Genomic DNA, 22,879 nt, shown 5'->3' with positions numbered 1-22,879 from the left:
GTGATAAAATAAGATCGATGGAACGACAGATTAATAGGTAGGACAAAATAAGAAGAAGGCGAAAGGGCGATGTAAATGACGAAGTGATTGATGGGGTTATAAAGCGATAAATCAATAAGGTGACAGATTAATAAACTGATGAGGTGACAAAGTGACAATATGGGAAAAAAGGTTGGAAATGACCTCTATCGCGGCGGATGACGAAGATAGCATTATTCGTGAATCTACAAAAATTACGGGGTCTCTGAGGTAAAACTAACAAAGCTTGGCCTATCGAGTTGTATCCGTGTCAGGGCGTGCCCATATAGTACTCGAGGGAGTACCGGAACCTATTATAATGTGAGGATACTTAGATATCACAGATCAATATATATGTAGATACCAGGCAGATTAGTAGTAGCGGTTTGGCAAAGGTAATACCCTGAGGAGGAGGAGAAGAAGAAGAAGAAGAGACGAAAGCTGAATACAGATGCAGGCTGTGGATGCCTAAGTGGATGCCATCCGCACAAAGCATCAACAATACAATAGTAACAACTCTAGTTCGCTACACTCTTCCCAATTCATCCAGGATATCGCAATCATTGTGACGAGTCTATATTATTACTGCCCGGTTGCCTTATCATTAACCACCTGTGCCAATTTCCTGCTTTCTTCTTCCTCTTCTGTTCTCTAAGCTCATTGCTTTTATCATCTGTTACTACATGTTGCCTGATCTTCGTTTCGATGTATTTTGATCTTCGCGTACCTGAGCTCTTCACAATCAGAGACGAACTGTATTATAATTGCATCTCGATATTGGAGAGGGGTGTTGCTGTAGGTATGTCAATACTTCTTAAGGATCGAATAAACCAAGGATGGTTATCAATTTGATATCCGGTGACAAGTACTACTTACATCTCTTCGCAATGACATTAAGACTTGCCAGCCTGAATCAGAATCGCTGCATTATACCTAGATAACAGCCTTCCCCGGCCAGGGCTATGATACTTTATTAGTTTGGAACCGTCCGGGCGTACAGTCTAATATCTGCTTGATCGAGTGTTTCCCTAGCAACCGCTCTTTTTCTTTTTGTCTATCCTCTATGGAATAGAGCAAACTATATCATATATCTAGTAGAGTGTTCAAGTCAGTATATCTTTAAAGGTTCAAGATTCATATACATATACTATATATATTTGTCAGGAGTAGTATACTAGATCCTCCAAATTAGTGTGTGATATACTGTAAGAATTATAAATACTGTAGAACTATATTAATACATGCTAGTACTAGTAATGTGGTTATTGTAAAGAGGGCGTATATATATATATATAATTTTTATTTTTTTTTACAAAATATCATAGTTATGAATAACTTAGAATAAGTATTAGCTGCTATATCAAAGAAGGGAGGAGAGAAGCGGTAATTGGTTAATTTTCCAGTTTATCTCTGTAAGACATGCTTCTTCGCCAATATTATCTATTAAGGCAGTTTGGCCGAGTGGTCTAAGGCGATTGACTAGAAATCAATTCTCTTCGGAGGCGGCGGTTCAAATCCGCCAGCTGTCGTTTTTTGCTTTTTCTCTAGCTTCAACCAAGTTTTCCATGTGTCGCTTAAGTCTGGCTTTCTTAAATAGAAAGGCAGTTTGGCCGAGTGGTCTAAGGCGATTGACTAGAAATCAATTCTCTTCGGAGGCGGCGGTTCAAATCCGCCAGCTGTCGTTTTTGCTCTTTTTTCCCCCTCCCACCAGCTTGACTTGGTCTAAATTACTCCGGGCTGATGGTTGATCTCAATGTGTAAGCGACATAATCTAATGCAATTTCACTTCCAAAAGCCAACCCTTGCTAGCTCTTTTTCTTTTATCCACGCTAACCTAGTAGACAGAGTGCCACGTAACTGCGTGGGATATCTCTATAGCTTTGGATAGCTCTCCAACGACTCTAGGTATGAAATTTCAATCAATTGACTCGGCGTGGCTCGGCAGCTGGGACCCTGGTGGGGATGAGTCGGATTTACGGTTGCCAAGATGACTGAAACTATGGCAACATATTTCGACTTCGAGGATGATACACCGTACTCTGGATTGAGGAAATATTGATTCGTTATCCAGTGAGAAGGCGAATTCTGCTCTGAACTCCGATGCCAAGTTAAATACTGGAGGCCATCCTTGAGTAAACTATGAGTATGTATTTTCCAGTACGACTCGAGTCCAAAGGAGCCTGATATAAAGCCACCGGAGAGGTTAGAGCCGCGACTGAGTTACTATAAGGCCACATATCCAGGAGCTCATCTCCCACATGCATGGCTCAATACAGTCATTCCTTCAATCCCAATTTCCACGATTGATCTCGCTGGGCACGGACGTTTTGCCATTTTCACCGGAATTGGAGGGGGGAAGTGGAAGATATCTGCGATCCGGATAAGAACTATCCTCGGGTTGAATATCGCAGTGTCCTCGGCTGGGCACGGTCAGGACTATGAAGACCCTTACTTTGAATGGGAGGATTATAGAAAGTTTTACAAGTCCGGCGCTATTCTAGTCCATCAGACCATTTCATAGCATGGCGCAGCAAAATGGTCGAGACTGACTGCGAAGCCACGCTTTTAGCTGTACTAAGAAGAATTTTGTCACTCTAGAAGGAATCAACACCGGTGCCAAATTGCTTTTACATTTATACAATTCGTATTATCGAAGAATTTGAAAGCTGAGAAATATGTTGGAGCAGGTCTAGTATATTCTAAATATCGAGCTCTTGAGCTGCCAGCCACTCTTGGAATTTCAGTAATGCCTGATAACGATGGGACAGTCCATTCTAGGCCAAAGTTAGTTTCAATTATCATACCCGAATAGTTTGAAAAATCTCATACCTTTTTCTCGTGTGCCATTTCTGCAAGGGTCTCACCCTCGTGCTCAAATATTGGCTCCCAGCCTGATGTGCATTAGTAGAAAATTCGAATATGTTCATCGATGGAAAACGGTATTTACCAAACACGGGTGGCCCCCTTGCAGAAACAATTTGGCCCTTTTGTATAGATAATGAGTAACCGGAGCCAATATAAAATTTATCTATGGCGGTTTTGAACAAACCTTGAGCCTTCCTTGAAAGGTGATAGGGTCGATAGAAGGCCCTGTGGTAAATGCAAATGTGCACACGGCTTCTGCCGTTTTATCGGTATATGAATGCAACAGTTTATTGAGGCCATCATTTCCGAGGAGCTCGAGAAATTGCTTTCTGGTTTTTATAAGAAGTATCAGATAACCAAATATCAGTGGGGTATATTCTAGTATCTGCAAAAGCTTCTTCTATTCCAAGGTTGGTATACTCACATATAAGGGCCCGGAAGCTTGTTCATCGCATTGAATTCTAATGCAGAATCTTCAACTATTACCGGTCCTTCTACCTGTAAATTAATTAAAACCAGAAACTATATCAACGGGAATCTATAGGATGATTCTCTGACAATTTTGGCAGCACGTCGACATTTGTCTATTGCGATTTCTTCCAACGTGCCTTGGATTTCTGGAAGGTCAAATGCACGCGGCTCTATCGCTATTTTCTCTCCCAAGATAGCATTTACCTCGATAACCTTGTTAGCGTTACCAGTCACGAACGTGCACGTCTTCATGGTGGATAAGGTCTGATGTGTACATTGCCCACCACAACGAGAGAAGGAAAGCCTTTGTGAGGGAGGGGAGCACTAAACCGCATTAGGCCTAACCTATTTTTACTAGTAGTTGGAGCAGTGAATATTTACAGGTCTACGACCTGCGATTGTCTGAATAGATGGTGAATTTTTTAAATTCGGTTCAATACTGGAGTTCAAATGATATTATGTGCTGGAACGTTTGACAGAATATACTAAGTTTTCATGTTCCTATCCACGTCGCAATGAGCCCATAGTTTGAGCATTAATAAGTTGGCCTAGTGACTTTCAAGGCTAAAGAATATCAAGGCGTAACCAGCACCGTGGGTTTACCCCAGATCGTCATATCCGGTGTCTGACCCGAGTGGTAAAATCTGTGGGCTTTGAGTGGACGAGAGAGAGCTTGTCGGGTATCCGTCGGTTAACTGACGCTCGCTTGTTGGTTTCGGCATATCTTGATCGATTATTAATACCGCATGTCCAAGTTGCATCTTAGACACCTTCGATCTTTATTCTTCTTGGAGTTTGATTCACTGTATCGTTTCAACAGTAAACATTGTTGTCTCACAGTCCCGCCAAAAAAGAATTAGTGCCCTCATACCCAACTAAGTGAGTCACCCACGAACTTGACCACCCCTTGTAAATTACAACTTGACGTCACGCGCAATCCAAATATCGCAAATACTAATACAGACACCAATTTTTCAAATGACTGAACTTGCTAATTTCATGATTCTTTCTCCAGGAATCACCATCAACCTCGCACACTTAGTATGTCGGACTCGCAAATGGAATATGTTCGGTACGAGCCCCTCACCTGCAACAACTTGAAAATATCGCAGCAATATCAAGTTACTCATACTTACAATTAATGGGATAAAGCCTGGGAAACTCGGGCCTCAAGATCTCCAAGATCATTCTGGGTACCATGTCCTATGGCAGCAGACAATGGCAAGACTGGGTCCTGGACGAAGAGGAAGCCTTGCCCCTTATTGAGCATGCCTACAAGAAGGGAATCAACACCTGGGATACTGTAAGTGAACTGCCATTTGGCCTCAAAATTCGCCAATCCCACCCATTGGAAATCGTGCTCATTTATGACAGGCGGATGTCTATGCGCATGGTCGATCTGAGGAGATCGTCGGCAAAGCCCTAACGAAGTACAAAATCCCCCGTAATCGCGTCGTGATCTTGACAAAGTGTTTCTACGGTGTTGACGACGAGGGCAAATTCCCACCTATCGCTGCCACAGCACGTAATGGTGGCGACTTCGTCAATCGTGTTGGTCTGTCTCGCAAGCATATCTTTGATGCTGTGGACGCCAGTGTCAAGCGCCTGGGAACCTACATTGATGTGCTGCAGATCCACCGCCTGGATCGCGAGACTCCTCGCGAGGAGATCATGAAGGCATTGAACGACGTGGTTGAGAGTGGAAAGGTGCGCTACATCGGTGCCAGTTCGGTAAGTACTCAGTCTGCAAGGCGACACTTGTATACCCTGGAAATTCTTTTTCATGGAAAATGGTGTACCATACTGACGAAGATCTACAGATGGCAGCCTGGGAATTCCAAACCCTTCAGAACATCGCCGCCAGCAAAGGCTGGCACCAGTTCATCTCGATGCAAAACTACCACAACCTCATTGCCCGCGAGGAAGAGCGTGAGATGATCCCCTACTGTCTCGACAGTGGGGTGGGACTCATCCCATGGTCTCCCATGGCTCGTGGTGTTCTCACCCGACCTTGGGGCTCCCGCTCGAGTGTGCGTGAGAACACCGATGGCGCATTGAAGATGCTTATTCGCAGCCGCGAGACTGAATCAGACAAGGCGATTGTTGATCGCGTGGAGGAGCTGGCGAGTAAGAAGGGGGTGAGCATGGCACAGATCTCTCTGGCTTGGTCTTTGAGTCACCAGAGTGAGAACCCTATTGTCGGACTGAGCAGCATCGAGCGAATTGATGAGGCCGTGGCCAGTCTGAAGGTTGAGCTTACCCCAGAGGATATCCAGTATTTAGAGGAGCCCTACGTGGCCAAGGCTGTCGCTCCTCTGGAGCGATAAATTAAATGATAGATCGCATCCATGGTGATAGATGTGGACATGGATATACCTAGAGGCTATCCCAATACCTAGGTATTTCGCAACAATTTTGAGTCCGAGTGGATTACACATTTCTTTCAAGGTCAAACTGTCTTTGGTGAATAAACGCTTCTGATAGTTACTCCCCCAAACGCGTTTTCATCCATGGATGAGGGCTGCATCCAGCAATCAAAGTCAAATTTGCAGTGGCCTATTCTATGTAGAAAGCAGGGTCCATAGGCTCGCGATCGACTATTTCGGTCCATGTCATGATAAGGAGTCAAATTTGAATTAACAGGGCCTTTATTTTCACATCGGCCATACAGCTCATGTGTTCAATACGTCGATGTGGAAATTAAGGCTGGGATCTTCCGGAAATGCTCACCACTCAGCCTTGTATAACGATAGACGGTCGAATCGATCTCACGATAGCACACAGATTTTAAGATGACTTGTTTGTGTCAGCATGGGTTCCTAGTCTAGATATAAGCAGGCTCAGCAGAAGAGAAATGTTCGAACTTTGTACAATCTGATGGTTCAGAGAGCCTCTTCTCAGCTACGGTGGGTCATGGATCTGTTGGCATCAACATGGTGATCATCAACTTTCCAAGCGAACGTTGATATTTGTATCCAAGACTCCTCCTTGCAGATCTATACAAACATGAGCTGAAATTTGAATGGACCATCTTATTCTGTCTGAAAGTATGGAGCAATTACTTCTCTTGTCTCTAAGACCCTGTCATCGTTGTCTTACTTAGGCCCTTCTTTTTCTATAAGCCCCAGTCATTCCCTTTCCCGGATTGCTCCGTACCTAGGTAGTCTAACCCATCCCATATTTCATCATGCGCTCCTTCAATATTGTCTCGAGCTTGATGCTCATAGTCTCAGCCGTCGCTGTTGCTCCTGCTGCGATCTACACTGGCGATTCCTCTTCGAAGGATGTACAGCTCCGTATTGGTAACGGCGGTGCTGGATAACGTGGTCTGATCGAGGGTAAGATAGCAGAGAAATGAAAAAATACATTGTCCCCAACAATCCTATCTCTAAGCTTTATCGGTACAGCCCTTGCCAATGCTTTCATCAAGTCCAGCGTGAAGAACTGCTCCAACCCCTTCGCCATCGAATGGTACAAGAGTGACACCACCGAGTCGATAAACCATCTAAAAGACAACACCGTCGACATCGGCATCACCTACAGTCCCGCAGCAGAGCAGATCGCCATCAAGAAGGGAATTGCCAAGGACCCAGCCTGGTACACCTGGCGCAATCACTTCCTCCTAGTGGGCCCCAAGTCGAACCCAGCCAAGATCTCGCACAACCAAAACATCAAGAGCCAGTTCTCAGACATATACACCGCTGCTGAGAACGGTACCAGCGACCTCCCTGTGCGCTTCCTGACTCGCTACGACAAGTCCGCCACTAACATCAAGGACTCCTCGCTGTGGCTTTCTATCGGTCATGTCCCTTGGGCCACGAAATACTCCCCGTGGTACCACCAGTATATTGCTTATCCGATCCAGGCCCTGAATGCAGCCATAAAGCTGGAGGAGTATACCATCACCGACCGCGGCACGTACCTCTCTCTCAATTGAAGAGGATGTCGCGAGCAAAGCTGTTATCTTCAAGGCTTCTACTGATGAGCCTCCTGACCCGCTTCTCAACCCTGCTCATATCCTTGTCGGTAAGAATGCCAAGTACGAGAAGATGGCTGATAGGTTCGCCGAGTGGGCTATCGGCTCTGAGGGCCAAAAAGTTATCACTGGCTTAAAAAGAATGGGCAGCAGCTGTACACCGGTGCGCCTGCTAACCGGACGGCGCAGTTCTAAAATGGCGGTCTAACTTGGATGTGCTGTTAGAGGTAGCTGAGTGCTGTTCTGACCTACTGCAGGAAACACGAATGGGTATAGGTGATGAAGCAACTTCTTCGATGTAAAGATAGTTTGTAACTCAGTAAGATATTATTTAATGAATGTAGGTCATGAAAATGTTGATTGGTATTTATCCGTAAATAATTTTCTGAGCTGGGCATCTTTATGTCATAGCTGAAGCTCGACTAGGCAGGCCATAGCCGAGTTTAAGTCATAGGTAGAAAAAGAAAAGGTCACGGTGCATACAGGAAGATAGCAATGGTATGCAACGATAAAATGATTGACCCGCTTGTCCTGGTACCGCAGTACCAGAAATGCTATTCCGAAGGCGGGTCCCATGGAAGTCACATTCGAAGTGGAATGGACAAGACCAGGCCCGAAAGAAAAGAGGTAGTGAGACTCCGTACCGGACGAGTCATTTACCAGAGCAACGCCTATCCCAGATGCAATTGGGCACCGAGACAATGCTAGATAGAAAATACAGACAGATCGCTGACAAGATGCAGATGCAGGGGTATAAGTATTTGAAAAGAGAGGAGACTTGGCAAGAGGGAAGAGGGTGATGTGAGGAGAGGGTATCAATGGACCGTTCCTTTTCGGTGAAACACCGTGAAGATAGAACTGAATCGGTGGCGTCGTTTGGTCTTTGCGTGGTCGATATCCTTGCCATGATCCTGCCATGAGGCGGGGTATGCTGCTGGGTGACGATCGAGAGTAGCCCGGTCAGGTTGGAGAGGTGGCTTGGAGTTTTCGTTAGTGTCCCGAGGGCTGGATTTGGTCTGGGAGCGGTCGGGACGTTGGATAGTGTCATCGGGGTCGAAGGAACTCTGGCGCAAGGACGCGGGCGAGAGACGACGACTTCACGACCGTTCTCGCCCGTGGCAGTGAACATACTATGTCGGTTGAGTCGGGTTGTGATCCCCGAGGCGGTCCGTTGCTTAGCCCTTTCCATGAACGCCGCGCCAGTTGAATTTGAGCGCTTGGATAGACCGCCGAAGGATTTGTCCCCTTCCGCCGGAGCTGTGGTGATTGGGCGGCGGAAACTGGATACGGACATACAACGTTTGCCGTTGTTGGCAACTTCCTTCATTGGGCTTAAGCCATCCTGCTCATTGGTATTTTTGTTTTCGTTCTTTGCGACAGCCGGCGAGCCATTTCGAGATGAGGTTGGGGAGACAATCGGTTTGCCGTTGGAGCTAGACAAAGGGTCGCGGTAGCTGAAGTTGGGGGACCAGCCTTCTCGAAAGGCAACCCAGATGCTCGTCGTGATGATCAGTGTGCGCAGGCCATCGTCGAGAGTGACGACGTCGTTGGGTTCGATAGGGGCTTCAGCGTCAGAGAAATCACTGATGACGGACATCGCGGAAGTGGGGGTCGTCGGGCCAGTATTCGATCGAGCTACCGCAGAGTATTCATCGAAAATCTCTAACTGATTGCGGGTCATAGAGGCGATGACGGGGTGTCGACGAGTCTGGGGGTCGATGACGCTAAAGGTGAATCGCTTGCCCTCTTCGCGCGGCTGAGTGACTGGGTGGACCGATGAAGATCGGCGGCTTTTTCCAGCTCGCAAGGCCCATCGCATCACTCGCAGACCGTTCTCCGTGCGCGCGACGAACTCATAAGAGCCGCTCAGCAGCGGAGTTGCTTCCCAGATGGGGCCGAAGTTGAGGCATATTTCAGCCTTCCCTTTCAGATGTGCATCCTCCTGGAGCATCTGACAGATGGTAGCGACCACTTCTCGGTGATCGTGATTTTCAGCCTCTGACTTTGGCGCCTTTTCTGGGATGCTTGAGACAGTGCGTTCGTATAGCTCGCTCATGACTATAACCAGGTCATTCGGGCCCAGCCCATTTCGCCCACGGAACAAGGCGGGAAACTTGCCCGCGAGAAGGGAGTTATAGATCGTGGATGGTAGAATATCTAGGATGGGTAAAGGACGCGGTGTTTGCGACACCTGCTGGAGTTGAAGCAATAGCCTTGGGCGCAGTCTGAGTCGTTTGTGACGGGCATGTGAAGCTGGGTGGGCGAGCTGGTACGAGGTCTTTGGCCGCGTTGGCTTCCGATTCGTATACGAGCTGACACGAGGCTGGGCAAGAGTCGGTGGCGTTGGGGTTTGAGAGGACTCGCCTTCACGAGGTGTCACCGCAACGGGACTCATGGCCGGAGCGGATGCAGATTCCGCAGGCTGGACAGGACCATCGATCTGTTTGGGGTTTGGGCTGTAGAGAGATCCCAGAAATGGCAGAGCTGGGAGTAAAAAGCCCGCGGCGTAGCAGGACGGAGAACTGGGAGCTGAAGGTGTATCCGGTTGAGGAGAGGTGGAATCGGTAGAATGGGCTGCTGCGGCATCCGCTGTGAGGCCAAGATTCAGCAGCATTCTTGGACTCGGCGGAGCCACATTGATGGGTATTGTATTTTGATTTGGAGTATGTATAAGGGTCACGGTGTTGTTAGTTGACCCCAGGAATCCGCGTACACATCCAGGGTCAACGCGTCAGCTGTGGGGGGGGTGATTGAAAAGTGGGGGAAGAAGTTTAAGGAAAACAAAGGGGAAAAAAAAGAGAGAGAGAAGTATGCGTGTGCGAGGTATAGAAAGAATGAAGGTGGTCAGAGTAGAGAATAGTGTGAATGCACCTGGGCAAGTAGTAGTAGTAGAGGGTAGGTCAGTGTTGGACCAAAGGGAAAGAGAGAATCCAGGGAGTCACGGGGATGCAAGGGATCGTGAGGGTGCCCAGGTGGTTTTGGTTCTTTTCTCTCTCTTTTAGGTGGGATACACCAAAGTTGACAGTTGACAGAGAGCAGCGGTCAGCCTTATACAATTGGATCAAATTGAACACGAAAATGAAAATGCGAAAAAAAGGTCCACTTTGCAAGCTACAAAGTAATGAATGGAGCGGATCGGCGATTGCGGCCTCCGACACATCCGGCGGCGCGATCGCCCTAAAGCGTGAGCCATGTGAGGCTCCGACTCCGAGAATGCGTCATGCTGAAGTTGAATGAAGTAAAATCCCCTCATTTGTTTGGCCTCTTTGGTTCTATTTGGTCCTCCTTGGCCCTGGGCGTATCTTGGCGACGCCCCTGCGGCTTTGACGATCGCTTTATTGGTCGATCAAAAAAGTGGCCATTGACTTAGTAGGACTAGTAGGTCCTGGCGGCGCCGAACTTCTTCAGCTTGCTAGCTCTACTTTTGTTTGGCTCTAGGGCAATCGACCGGGGTGCGCAGCTATGCAGTACGGAGTCTATATAGTATATATTATGTACTACGGAGTAGAAAGCCTAGCCCGCGTGTCTACTCCCCTACAGGGAAAATACATACTAGCAGCATCGCCTAGGTCGATCTACTCGTACTCTAAAGGATCCCTTAGTACTATAAAACGGAGTCGATGTATAATCATTAATCATTATTCATTATTCATGAGGGTCCGGACCAGGTGGGGAACAAGTCATGCCAGCAACAGACTTTTCTTCGTGGAACTGAGAAAAAGCACCGGGACAACCACTAGTCATTAGACACTAAACACGGGACAAAACCTTGATCTCTGGAAGAGCTACCGAGGACTGTGTAAGCAAGTGTAAATGTACTAGTAGCAAACAAAGGCCGCGGATAGACCTCGCGCCGCGGAAGTCGGTAAGGAAAATGACCGAAATCCTTCTCGCCGGCTCGGTTCGGAGCCCCGCCAAGATTGGCCAACATGGGCCAACATTCAGTTGAAGACAATTATTTCCAAAGTTACAAAGTACCTAGGTAACTCCTGGTACTGGGAGAGACAGCTCAAAGCTATATTTAATACACACATATAGTTAGTTCAAGTGAGTCCTGGGATATACTAGTATAACTTGAAGTTGTTGCACATTGGAGATCCCTTCTTCTCTGCTACCAAAGGTATAGTTAGTAAGCGGCTGTCTCCGAGAACACGGTAGGGCTGAGAGCTGCCCAGGTGAGGGCCGAAGGGCCGAAGGGTCTACAGGTCTGGTCTCGGGGTGGGTCGATTCCAAACATAATGAAATGCTAAAAGTTTGTACTCCTCTCTAGAGTACCTACCTCTTTTAACAGTGGATCTTCCTGATTTTTGTCGGATGACCAACTGCCAAGATTGGTCTGTCGTGTGCGTGCGGCCAGGGTTGCCACCGGATGGAGCGGATAGAGTGATGCTACTGATAGTAAGAGGATCTTCTAAAAAGTTCAAGTTTCAAAATTGGAGAAAAGGAACAAGTACTATTTATTGTATACGTAGTAGGTAGTAGGTATATATGTATATTAGCCACTACTAAACTACATAGCAGCAGGTATGTGAAAAAAAAACTACGTCAGCGCCAGGGTTCGAACCTGGGCACCCGAAGGTACTAGATATCTGAAAGATTTATCCTAAGGAAACATATTCCTGTAAGAACATTCAAGTCTAGCGCGTTAGACCACTCCGCCACACTGACTGTTGCTTCCAGCAGAAACACACGCTTGGTTATAGCAACTAAACACTGTAGCAAAGTACTGTTTGTATGTTCGGCATAGCGGAAGGACCCACATCCGCTGACTCAGTGTTTGTGCATAATTTATAATTTATAATTTATGCGCATCCCTGATCGTATCACTGGTCCTGGCATCTCCTGGACCTACTCCGAATGAAGTACCATACTAGTAGCTAATCACTGCCTCGGTTACTTCCGAGCTCTTTGCTACTGTAAACCCCCTTCAACTTAATTCGAATGACCCACAGACTCACGTCACTTGGGAATGTCCTCGATTGGTCGTCGCGCCGCCTTGTTGCGACTGGATAACCCTGGTCGGAGCTTGACCGTGGCCTTTGCCCTCTGGAAAGCTCTCTTGTTCCTCGCCGTCGTTGCTTGTCCAGGTCCCGGATACGATACCTCCACCACCCTCCTCACCAACGAGCATGCCGGCCAGGCCCCTGACAGCCCGGCCGCCGCGCTCCCTCTGTCTTTAAAATTTGCCCGATGGGATGCAATTTATTTTGTGCATACCGCCGAACATGGCTATGTGTTTGAGCAGGAGTGGGCTTTCAGTTACCCTCGAGTCCTCGGTTTCTTTCTCTCCGGTGAGTAGTCATGCCTAGCCTGCTTGCAAACCTCGGGGGTTTCATCTTGTTGATTTGTTATCATTAGGAATCCGCCAGTCTGGCGGTCTGAGTGGACCGGTCACGGCGGCTTTAATCGGCGTGGCCTTGTCTCACGTTGCTCATTACCTCTCCGTGTTGGCCTTGTATGGTCTTTCGGCCAATGTTTTCGGCCATGAAACTCCCACCCAGCGGCTCGTTTGCCTCTTGTCGGCTGCCCTGCACATCATCAGCCCGGCGGGTGCCTTTCTTTCGGCCCCGTATGGAGAATCAATATTCTCATTCCTGAATATCTCGGGCTTCTATCTCTATACATCCTCGCTCATTGCTGATCACAAGGGCGCGGTCCGTTTCCGAGATATTCTCGTCATCACAGCTGCCGTGCTTTTCGCTCTGGCGACACTCGTCCGCAGCAATGGTGTCTTGAGTGGATTCTTATTCGCCTACGATGCTGCCATTTTAGCCTGGTCGATTGTGACCCAGGGACCTTCTCGCCGTACCATTCGTCGCTTGGCCGTGGTCATTTTTGGGGGGTCAATTGTGGCATTGGGAATGACCGTGCCACAGATCCTGGCCTACCGCGAGTACTGCTTACTGGGGGTCAATGCTCGGCCGTGGTGTAGCTGGACTGTGCCTAGCATCTATACTTGGGTGCAAGGTCAGTATTGGTATGTGATATCCCCCACGCCTCGCGGTTAATTGAGTTGAGCACACTTCTCAATCCTTGCTAACGAATTTAGGAATGTTGGGTTTCTTCGGTACTGGACGGTTTCCAATATTCCTCTATTTTTACTGGCAACCCCAATGTTGGTCATTCTTTGCATATCGTCCTGGTGGGCGCTTCAAGCTCCATCAACCTTGGCGTCTGGATCTGGTGGCCACTCCGCCTCGACTGTCAGTCCGGGGTCGATGCTCTTCCGTCTTGCGGTACCCCAGGGTCTGCTGGCGATCATGGCATTGACTAGTTATCATGTGCAGATCATCAACCGGATCTCATCTGGATACCCTCTATGGTATTGGTGGTTGGTGTCGAAAGCTATGGATGGCTTGCAGGGGCCCCGCAAGAGCCAGAGCTGCAGCCTTCTCTCGGTCGCAACCCAAGCCATGGTGGGCTATGCGTTGATCCAAGGGGTTCTCTTCGGTTCCTTTTTACCGCCGGCATAATGATTTGTGCTTGTGGAAAATAAATAAATCACTAATGATAATCTGGTGGTTGGACTCGGGTAGTGTTCCGCTTGCGTAAGGATTGTCTGCCTAAGTTGGGCTGGTGAGGCGTACTCGCTGCCTAGCAAAGAAAACCAAAAACTTGAACCCCGTATCCCATATAAAGTAGGTGAAATCGGATCCTAGGATCGAAAAGAGACATTTTTAAATCATCGAAACACCTCCACTTGAGCTATAATAGAATACTATACTACGTACTAGGCCACTGGTCAATGCTGCAGCTCTTCTCTTTTCGGCAGTTACGTGGAATTATGTCATCCAGCTCCAACTGAGCCAACTGAGCCAACTGAGACCTCTCATCCTTCTGGTTGAACCTCCCAGCCTTCCCAAGGTTGTTGATTACTCCCTCACAGAATTAACGTAATTCCCGCCCGAGCGAGACACCCGGCCGACCGAGACACCCATCACCATTAGAAAATTTCAAAATCGATTATCTCAACCAACGCCTACCCATTTGACTAAATATAGCGATTTTTACATGAATTGATCCTGTGGCCAATCTCCCTACACCCACTACACCTGGGCGGGGCCCTAGTAGCCGGCCTATTTGCCTGAATAGGCAATTCGCCCTGCGTATATGATTCTACCATAGGTGCTTCTGCTGATAGTTCTAGCTGCGTAGCTAGCTGTAGGCCCTCTTCAACGGTCAAACCCTCTTCGCAGGGTATCTGTTTATGCGACCGATTACGTTTCTGGCGTTTCTTTTCATTTGCTGCGCGTAGATTTGCATTATCCTGCGCAAGCAATGCAGTGTTGTGTAGCGATAGGCAGTGACCCTTAATAAGTTGATCCAAGATAGTTTTTGATGGGCTTGGAGGACTTTTTGACCGTCGTTTTAGCAGATCCTTTAACATAGAAGCTTGTTTGAATAGCTGAGTAACGGTTCTAGGTGTTTGTGGTGTGAATTGGCTAGATCTGCTGCTTGGCCGGCTGCGTGGTGGTGTAGGTGTTCGTATAGAGATATTAAGCTTCGAGAGCACTCTTTCTGCATCAATTGGTACTAAGCCACTGGCTGTGAAGCTATTTTGAATAGTGCTTGATTGAAAGGCTTCTTGCCGCGCATGCTGGTAGTCTTCCAAGAAATCGAATTTATCGATATGATTATATCCCCTGCGTGCAAGATCACTTATAAAGCGACTATATGTACGCTTTAGCACTGCAAAACAGCCAATATCTAGCGGTTGTAGTAGATGTGATGAATGCGAAGGCATACACAGAGGTATGATATTGTTTTCTGCACATAATCGGTCGAATTTAGGCGTAAGGTGGCTACCATGGCCATCAAGAATTAGTAGCCGAAATCGACCACGTACACGTGAATTCGTTGATGGGATAAATAGCTTTTCTAGCCAGCGTAGGCCAATCTCATCGGTAGTCCAGCCATTATTGGATACTTCAAATCGCCAATCGCGTGGTAGATTATCAAACCAACCAGCAATAGCGACTTTACCTTTGAAAATCACACATGGCGGTAGCGAATAGCCATCTGCACAAATTGCTTCAATAGCAGTAACCCATCCACGATTTCCTGGCTGTAGTATCGATCGCCGACTATAGTATTCAGCTCGTGTGACCACTTTCTGTGTAGATATAAGACCCATTGCAAATCCTGTCTCATCAAAGTTGTAGATATCCTCCGCTTGTATACCGTTCTCATCAATAACACGTTGTACGGTCGTGAACCACTCTCGTAGCGATTTTGGATCTTCATTTAGTGCACGCTGGTAGTCGTATCGTCTAGAGAAGCGTGATCGAATCTCATCGCGTCGATTTATAAAGGTTGATGACCAATTCTTGCCAACAGTAGGCGGGGGGTAGCTACCACGTGCAGCCAGTAGGATATTAGCCATCTCTCGTACAGTAGCCGGCCTAGGTGCTGCTCCACGTAAATCCATAGAGAGAATCCATTCAACAAGTGAATCTTCTTCTAATTGGGTCAATTTATAGCCGTTTGGGCGTATATCAACGCGTGAAAGGCGTCCTTGGGCGCGGTGGTGTAGTGTAGCAAGCGGTATTTCGTATAGCTTCGCTGCTGCACGAATAGATTTGATACGGCCTTTTTGAAGATCATCAAGGGCTAATAAGATCTTTCCCTCTCGATTAGCCAATTTCTGCGAGGATTCAGAGCGAATTGGTGGCATGGTAGGTGGTTGAAGTTGATGTGTGGGCAGAAAGACGCGATTTTGGATGGGTGTCTCGGTCGGCCGGGTGTCTCGCTCGGGCGGGAATTACGTTATACCTCATCGATTACTAAGAGCTGGCGCCCAACTTGAACTTGATCGCCAGCCCACTTTGGAGCTTCGCGTCGCTTTCCCCGAGAGCCCAGTTCCTCATGCGCTTTCGGCCGTGTGCAACACTTTCTCCGGCCTCATCTCTCCTACCCAGCGGCGTGGAAATCCGAGTTTTGTGCTGAAAAAGGTATGCTAACAATCATTTCCCTAATTCCTGTGATATGACAGATGATGCTTCCAAGGGTCTTTTTTGGGGGGACTTGCTGACGTATCTCAGATCAGACCCCGATCTGACCTCCACGCCAACTCCCTTCCTCGCCCCAATCTCCACCTTCTCCCCTCACCCTCCTACCCCCTCCCTCGCATGCGATTATGGACGCCTCAAGCCTAGGCAAGGCGATTCTGACATCCGATAATTTCCCTCATGCCTCAGAGATTTCCCGGGCCACCTCACCGGGTGGTGAGCCTGCCGCGGTAAACGGCAGCAGCGAACCCAAAGCCCGTGTTCGCCCGCGCACCTATCCATACTTTCAATACCTTCCATATCCGTTAGAGGATGAGACAGAACGGGAAAGAACTCTGAGAGAGATCTTGAATCAGTTATATGTATCCGTGGAAGCTGGCGATTTCAGTCCGGGAGCTGTCCACTGGACACGCGAGCTCCGAGGGTGGCTATCGCTGAAGTTCGACCCGACTCGAAAGGAGCGGATCAATCTCGTGAAGCTGTACTACGAGCTTTCGCTAGCTCCCGGGATAGACCCCGGCGTCTCTGAGCGATTCGCGAGCATGTTCATGCTTCTTACAAAGTGAGCGATACCCGGATAACTGGATGAGCGGGGAAGCTTTGGTGCTAACCATAACGCAGGCGCAAGCACTACCTTCGACCCGTGAAAGACCTGACTCTTGATTGGAAGCCTCTCTACAAAGAACTGAAGGCCTTCGTACTCCCGACCGAGTCCGGATTGGTTCACTCGACAAACCTGAAACGAAATGTGAAGACGTTGACCAAGCTTTGCGCCTTCGCGCAGCTGTTCATCGACCCGTGCGAGGTTCCCGCGATGCTTGAAGAATTTCTACCTCACTACACAACCTCGTTCTCCGAAGGTGCTTTCGTGGTTGCGGGGTTGATCAACCTGTTGCTTCCAACATCGCCCGCCCCCGCAGACCGACAAGATCTCCTCCCCCAAACCTATCTCCCGACTCATTTCCACCTTTGGTCCCTGGTCGGGCGCTCGAAGACCTTCGACACGACATATTTGGACTATTTGTCACGATTGGCTCGGGATTCCTTGACAGCCGCTCAAATCCCATTCTCCGAACATGGTCTTTTTACAAAGGAACAATCCTCACTTATTTTCACGGCGACTCTACGACTCTTGGAGATTCCCGTGGGACAGTCTTCTTCGCCTTACAGCGCCTTGGTAGATATTTCTTCCGGGTTGGGTATCATGCTTGATCGCGATACACGGAAACACCCTGTTGCCCACCACATCGCCCGTTGGATAGTAATGTCGCTCTCTCCTGCTTGTCTGGAGTCTGAAGATTCTGTTCTTTCACATTTGGAGGGCCTCATTCAGGCCGTTGAAACATTCTTCCATCCGTCGAACTCCGGTAGCTGGACAAAAACCCTATCGCAATTAGTTTATTATCTAACAGACTTCTTCGTGATGCGTTGGAATCGTGAGCAAAGTGGAGAGATGGAAGTGCCAGCTGAGCGACGACTGAGTGAGCCACTGAAGCGCCGCTTTGTGTTGTGCCTGAGGGACGTAATCTTCATGGGAATCTACGCCAAGAGCAGCACTGCCATGACTTTCTCGCTGTCAACCCTTCAAGGTCTTGCCTATTTGGAACCCCATCTGATCCTCCCCGGGGCTTTGCAGAGAATCTATCCCGCTCTACAGGGTCTGGTCGAGGTCCACCGGACAACATCCTCCCTGCGCGCCATGCAAGTACTATCCCGCGTCATCACTCGAACTAGGGGTTACCGTTGTCATATGACAACTCTCCTTGGCCTTTCTTTACCTGGTATCGATGCCAATGATCTGGAGAAGTCGCTCCATGCCCTTTCTTTCATCCAGTCAGCATGCTACAACATCCCTATGGTTGACATGACTCAGGGAAGAGAGGATGTTAACTGTAACATGCTGGCCATGCAGTGGATTTCTGGCGAAATGGAGCGAATGGAGGAAGAAGGGTCTGATGTGCAGTTCAATTATGATACTGAGCTTGACGATACAACCGAGGAAATGATTTTGCGATCATCGACCTGTGGTTTTGGTGATTTTACCATCTCATTCCTTGGCCGCGTCTTCACGCTTCTCGAGAACCTGCCAGATGTAACTCGCGTTCGCAACGGCTCCCCAGAAGAGAACATCGTGAACACACTGCCCGCCACGTTCATGCCCCTCCTTGCTTCCCTGTCACCCGAGTACTACGACATTGCCCTCTCCAAGATCGTTGATTTTGTGTCAAACCACGTTATTCACCAGGCTCGAGACGCCATGGCCTTCATTTGCAATGCACTTTGCAAGGTCAATCCTGAAAAGGCGCTCAAACGCTTCATTCCAGTTCTCACCCAAGCGATTCGCACCGAAATCGAGGATAATGGTGCCGGATCGACACGAACAACTGGTACAGACGTTCTGCCTCGTGATCGTGGTTTGGTTTGGAACGTCAGCATGTTGAGCATGTGTGTGGTTCATGTTGGCGATGCCGTCCTGGCTCATCGCCAGGAGCTCTTTGACATCGCAGTCTATATGCAGAACAAATGTCGCGGTATTCCGACCGTTCATATCTCCAATTTCATTCACCATCTCTTGCTCAATCTCACTGGCACATACACCAGTGATTACTCCCTCTACGAGAAGGCAGACGCAGCTGACGGAATCGATCCGAAGCACTGGAGCTACAGCGCCGATGTGCGAAACCTCAACATAAATTGGCATGTGCCTAAGCGCGAAGAGCTGGAGTTTGCCATCGACGTCTTCAAAAACCAGGCCGAATCGGCTTTGAAGCATTTGACCGGTTTGACGAATGAGACCTCGAGCATCAAGCGAGACGGCAGCGGCAAGGAATGGTCTGATGAAGTTACCCGGAACTTGGTGCTTCTGCGACTGCTCCTCTCTGGTATTTCTGTTCTCTTTGATCCCAAAGCGGCGGCCAAAACCTCGCCCGATATCTTGAAGAGCGCATCTGCCGTCTCTAGCGAGTTTGAGCAGGCTGATGATTCTGCTTTTTCAAATGGAACAACCGATGAAGAGACTGAGACTGCTCTCGATAATACTGATGAGGCCCTTATAAGGGAAAGTTTCCCTTACCCTACCGGATATCCGCTACAAGAAAGCGATCCTCTCTACAACGCCATCCACGAGATTCGCGAGCGAGCAGGCTGGGTCCTGCATGAGACCCATCGTTTTTTGAGCGACAAGCAGGAAGATGACGTGCCTTGCTTCGGAGCTCTCTACTCGGCATTCCGATCCTGGTTTGTGGATGTTGGCATCGAAAGATCAGCTCACGTTCTGGACCGTGTCACACGACTTCTAGCTGCTGACATTCACCCATACAAGATGAGCGGCATTCGCAAAGACTACCCGAGAGCATTGCTTGTGCGAAGGGCCAATGTGTATCACCTACAGCGGCTCCGTCATAATGCTGCCCCGCGTCCTCGATCTAAGCTTGACGAAGTACTGCTCTACGATCTTGCTGAATCCTGCGTCTCTCTTTACACAGAGACTCGACGTAACGCCCAAAATGCCGGGGAATCAGCACTTAAGGCAGTGTGGGGAGCTCGCAATCTTATTATTCCGCCTCTTCTCAGGGCTCTGCAGAGGGGCGTTAAGGAGAATGACCATGCGCGCATTAAGGGTGCACTGTTCTCACTCCTTCTCAGCAGTGTTGCGAAGACAGCAGGTAGGAACTGGAAGTTTACGCCGGCCATAATTAGGACCTTCATCGATGCCAGCGCTGTTGATAAACCTTCTGTCCAAAAGATCTGCTCTGGTGCCGTGTTCCAGATTATGGATTACGGTCGCGCTATGGAAAGGATGGCTATCCTTGATCGCGACATTGTGGAAGCAATTGCTCCAATCAACGATTTCAGTGATGAGATTGAGCAGAAGCGAAAGGTTATCAATAAAAAACGTGCAACAATCGAAAAGAAGAAGGCCGACCTTGCCGAAGAGCTTGTCAACCTAGCACGCGTCTCACACTGGAAGATTGCTAGCCGTGCTGCGACCATTGTAATCACAATGGGTCTGCGTTTCGACTACATTGCCAGCCAGAATTTGATTGAGCTAGTTACCCTTGGCTCGATTGATGACCATCCCGGTCTACGGGGCATGTATTCTCAGGCGCTTATTGCGTTGTTCACGATGATTGATGTGCGAGCTATTTGCAGCCACGAGTACAAGAACTATATTCTGGGCCACCAGCGGTTCCCTTCGAAGATCAAGGTTGCGACGCGCCCATATGAAAAAGACTGGACACAGGAGTATTTGACCAGCTTTGCCAACCCCGAGGCCGAATACTACGTGGACCATGATTTCCCTGGATGGCTGGTATGGGGCAAGACTATGCCCGCATATAAGTCTAACGTGGCTCGTGATATCGAGTACGATGAAGTTGAGTGGAACGTGCGGACTCAAATGGGCAAACTCTTCACCCGCGAGTGGTTCTCCAAGTTCTTCGCCTATTTGAAACAAGAACCGAGAGACCCTTCTGCAGACAAGTTCCGCATGTCGTGCGCTATGATGCTCCTCTATGCTTTCGAGCTTATGCTTCGTGATGGACTTACAGCTGTTTCATTCAAGGATATCCAGGAAGAGATCCAAATTGTCTTTGAAGATGGTAGTGATAAGCACCAGCACCGCGCCACTGCTGAGATTCTCGGCGCCTTGATCAGTTCAGTGACTGATTCGAGCGTGGAGAACCGCGCTATGGTTTGGGAATATGCCTTCCCCATCGTAAGGAAGGTCTTCACAGACGGTCTGACACCCGAAAACTCTGGCTACTGGACAACTTTCCTTCACATGATCCTGCAGTGTCGCGATCCGCGACGAGCCTGGCCTTTGGTCGATTGGCTTGCTAGCTTCCGGCTAGACATGTCAACTAACGCGGCTTTTAAGGAAAGCTCGAAGATCAACCTGCTCCATCAATGCATTATCGACGCTGGCTGGCATTTCCAGTTGGAGAAGCCGATCGTCAAGGATTTCCTCGCGCACTTGGATCACCCCTACAAGGGTGTTCGTGAAGCCATGGGTCAAACCCTTGCCACGATCTACCGCACCAGGTATCACGAGTCGTACCCCGATCTTCAACACCTCTTGGATGCTCAGAAGTCCGCATCATCAGTTGGGAGCTATCCATACACTCCTTCCGATGAGTTCTCATCAATGGTTCGCGGCGTTTTCGACCAAATTGAAGAATGGCGAAAGGCCAGAACCCCTGGTCAGCAAACGCCAACGTCCTACACATCTGGCAGCAAAACTGTGCTTCTTTGGCTGGATTCAACCCTCTCCTCTCACGAATGCACGCAGTTGGTCCCCTTCTTCCCTGATGTCTTCACCGCGCAGCTTCTGCATATGATGGATGTCAAGGAAGACCCTGAGCTCCAGTCTCTTGCCTACCATGTTTTCCGCCACCTTCCTAACATCCCCTACCCTGCCGATAAGAACTCTGAGTTCATTCAGTCCCTTATCCGTATTGGACAGACATCCTTATCGTGGCATCAGCGTCTACGTGTCATGATTAATATCCAGATTATCTATTTCCGCCGCCTCTTCTTGCTCGACCCCGCAGACCGCGATAAGCTATTCGAGTGCATCGCATCCATGCTTGAAGACCCCCAGCATGAAGTCCGCGCAGGCGCCTCGGCTACCCTCTCAGGAATGATTCGCTGCTCGCCCATTTTCCTGCGTAACAAGATGGTCAACCGATTCCAGGAGCGTTTCACGAAACTCCTTGCGGATAACCCGCTTCCCAAAAAGCCCAAGAACTTCCGCTCTGGAATTTCTTCTGCGGTCTCTTCTGGAGCCGGCACCCCTACCCCCGAGCACAACCGCCTGATTATTGTCCGTCACGGCGCGGTGCTGGGACTTGGCGCGTTGATCCAGGCATTCCCATACAGCAGTCCCCCTCCACACTGGATGCCAGAGGCTTTGACTACACTCAGCATTAGAGCTGCAAATGACCCTGGCGTCGTTGGTTCCAGTGTGAAGTCGATAATCAGTGAATTCAAGAAGACCAGACAAGATACTTGGCATATCGATGCGAAGGTGAGTTACCATCGGCAATGCAACCTTCATTCTAAGTTGAATACTGACGCGTCTCATTCTAGGCATTTACACAGGATCAACTTGAGGATCTTTCGGGTGTTCTTTGGAAGAGCTACTTCGCTTAATCCAAATATACCATTCCCTGCCCTCAAAAGGGTTGATATCTTTGATAGCACTTATGAATACATTTGTGGATAATCAATTTCGAAGCGCATTGCTACGCCATGGGCATGCTTGTAAAGACTTGAAGAGGCCTCCCCGAGGTGGCCATTGGATTATCACTTTCATTGTCTGAACATACCCTGATCAGGCTGTTTTGAAATTCCTACTTTTTCGTTCTGTTCATGTTTTGTCCATACCCAGGTCGACTCTTTGAATGGAATTCATTTCTTGATTGATTGAGTAATTATATGAAGGTTCCCAGTCCTCGATTGAACATAAGCACTAAACAGTATACTTTCTTGAGTTTCGAGCGCTGCTAGAGACTTTTCATATGCGATAGGGTAGTATACG

The 22,879-nt window shown here is 48.6% G+C and overlaps 6 protein-coding genes across 6 annotated transcripts; 4 read left to right on the top strand and 2 right to left on the bottom strand.

Annotated features, from left to right (window-relative positions):
* Positions 1–2,717: 2,717 nt before the first annotated feature.
* Positions 2,718–3,606, bottom strand: N7481_005578 (non-canonical purine NTP pyrophosphatase; the record flags this gene model as incomplete). Its single annotated transcript, XM_057264797.1, has 6 exons — positions 2,718–2,792; positions 2,848–2,909; positions 2,966–3,002; positions 3,068–3,212; positions 3,308–3,381; positions 3,442–3,606. 6 exons carry the CDS (start codon positions 3,604–3,606, stop codon positions 2,718–2,720), a joined length of 558 nt encoding a protein of 185 aa, XP_057122517.1.
* Positions 3,607–4,397: 791 nt separating this feature from the next.
* N7481_005577 (aldo/keto reductase) lies at positions 4,398–5,681 on the top strand (the record flags this gene model as incomplete). Its single annotated transcript, XM_057264796.1, has 4 exons — positions 4,398–4,426; positions 4,507–4,657; positions 4,729–5,085; positions 5,175–5,681. The coding sequence occupies 4 exons, from the start codon at positions 4,398–4,400 to the stop codon at positions 5,679–5,681; spliced, it is 1,044 nt and encodes a 347-aa protein (XP_057122516.1).
* Positions 5,682–6,541: 860 nt separating this feature from the next.
* Positions 6,542–7,538, top strand: N7481_005576 (uncharacterized protein; the record flags this gene model as incomplete). Its single annotated transcript, XM_057264795.1, has 3 exons — positions 6,542–6,656; positions 6,762–7,188; positions 7,241–7,538. 3 exons carry the CDS (start codon positions 6,542–6,544, stop codon positions 7,536–7,538), a joined length of 840 nt encoding a protein of 279 aa, XP_057122515.1.
* Positions 7,539–7,982: 444 nt separating this feature from the next.
* N7481_005575 (uncharacterized protein) lies at positions 7,983–9,944 on the bottom strand (the record flags this gene model as incomplete). The annotated part of the gene is made up of 1 exon (XM_057264794.1): positions 7,983–9,944. The coding sequence occupies one exon, from the start codon at positions 9,942–9,944 to the stop codon at positions 7,983–7,985; it is 1,962 nt and encodes a 653-aa protein (XP_057122514.1).
* A 2,355-nt stretch (positions 9,945–12,299) lies between these two features.
* On the top strand, positions 12,300–13,803 carry N7481_005574 (uncharacterized protein; the record flags this gene model as incomplete). Its single annotated transcript, XM_057264793.1, has 3 exons — positions 12,300–12,621; positions 12,689–13,307; positions 13,380–13,803. 3 exons carry the CDS (start codon positions 12,300–12,302, stop codon positions 13,801–13,803), a joined length of 1,365 nt encoding a protein of 454 aa, XP_057122513.1.
* Positions 13,804–16,466: 2,663 nt separating this feature from the next.
* On the top strand, positions 16,467–22,491 carry N7481_005573 (proteasome activator BLM10; the record flags this gene model as incomplete). The annotated part of the gene is made up of 3 exons (XM_057264792.1): positions 16,467–16,900; positions 16,960–22,366; positions 22,429–22,491. The coding sequence occupies 3 exons, from the start codon at positions 16,467–16,469 to the stop codon at positions 22,489–22,491; spliced, it is 5,904 nt and encodes a 1,967-aa protein (XP_057122512.1).
* Between the last annotated feature and the right edge of the window lie 388 nt (positions 22,492–22,879).

Source organism: Penicillium waksmanii (assembly GCF_028829765.1).
Source record: "Penicillium waksmanii strain IBT 27052 chromosome Unknown utg000005l:1.0-5232799.0:1.0-5237142.0, whole genome shotgun sequence".
Lineage (NCBI taxonomy): Eukaryota > Fungi > Ascomycota > Eurotiomycetes > Eurotiales > Aspergillaceae > Penicillium > Penicillium waksmanii.
This window is presented reverse-complemented; position numbering and strand designations above follow the sequence as displayed.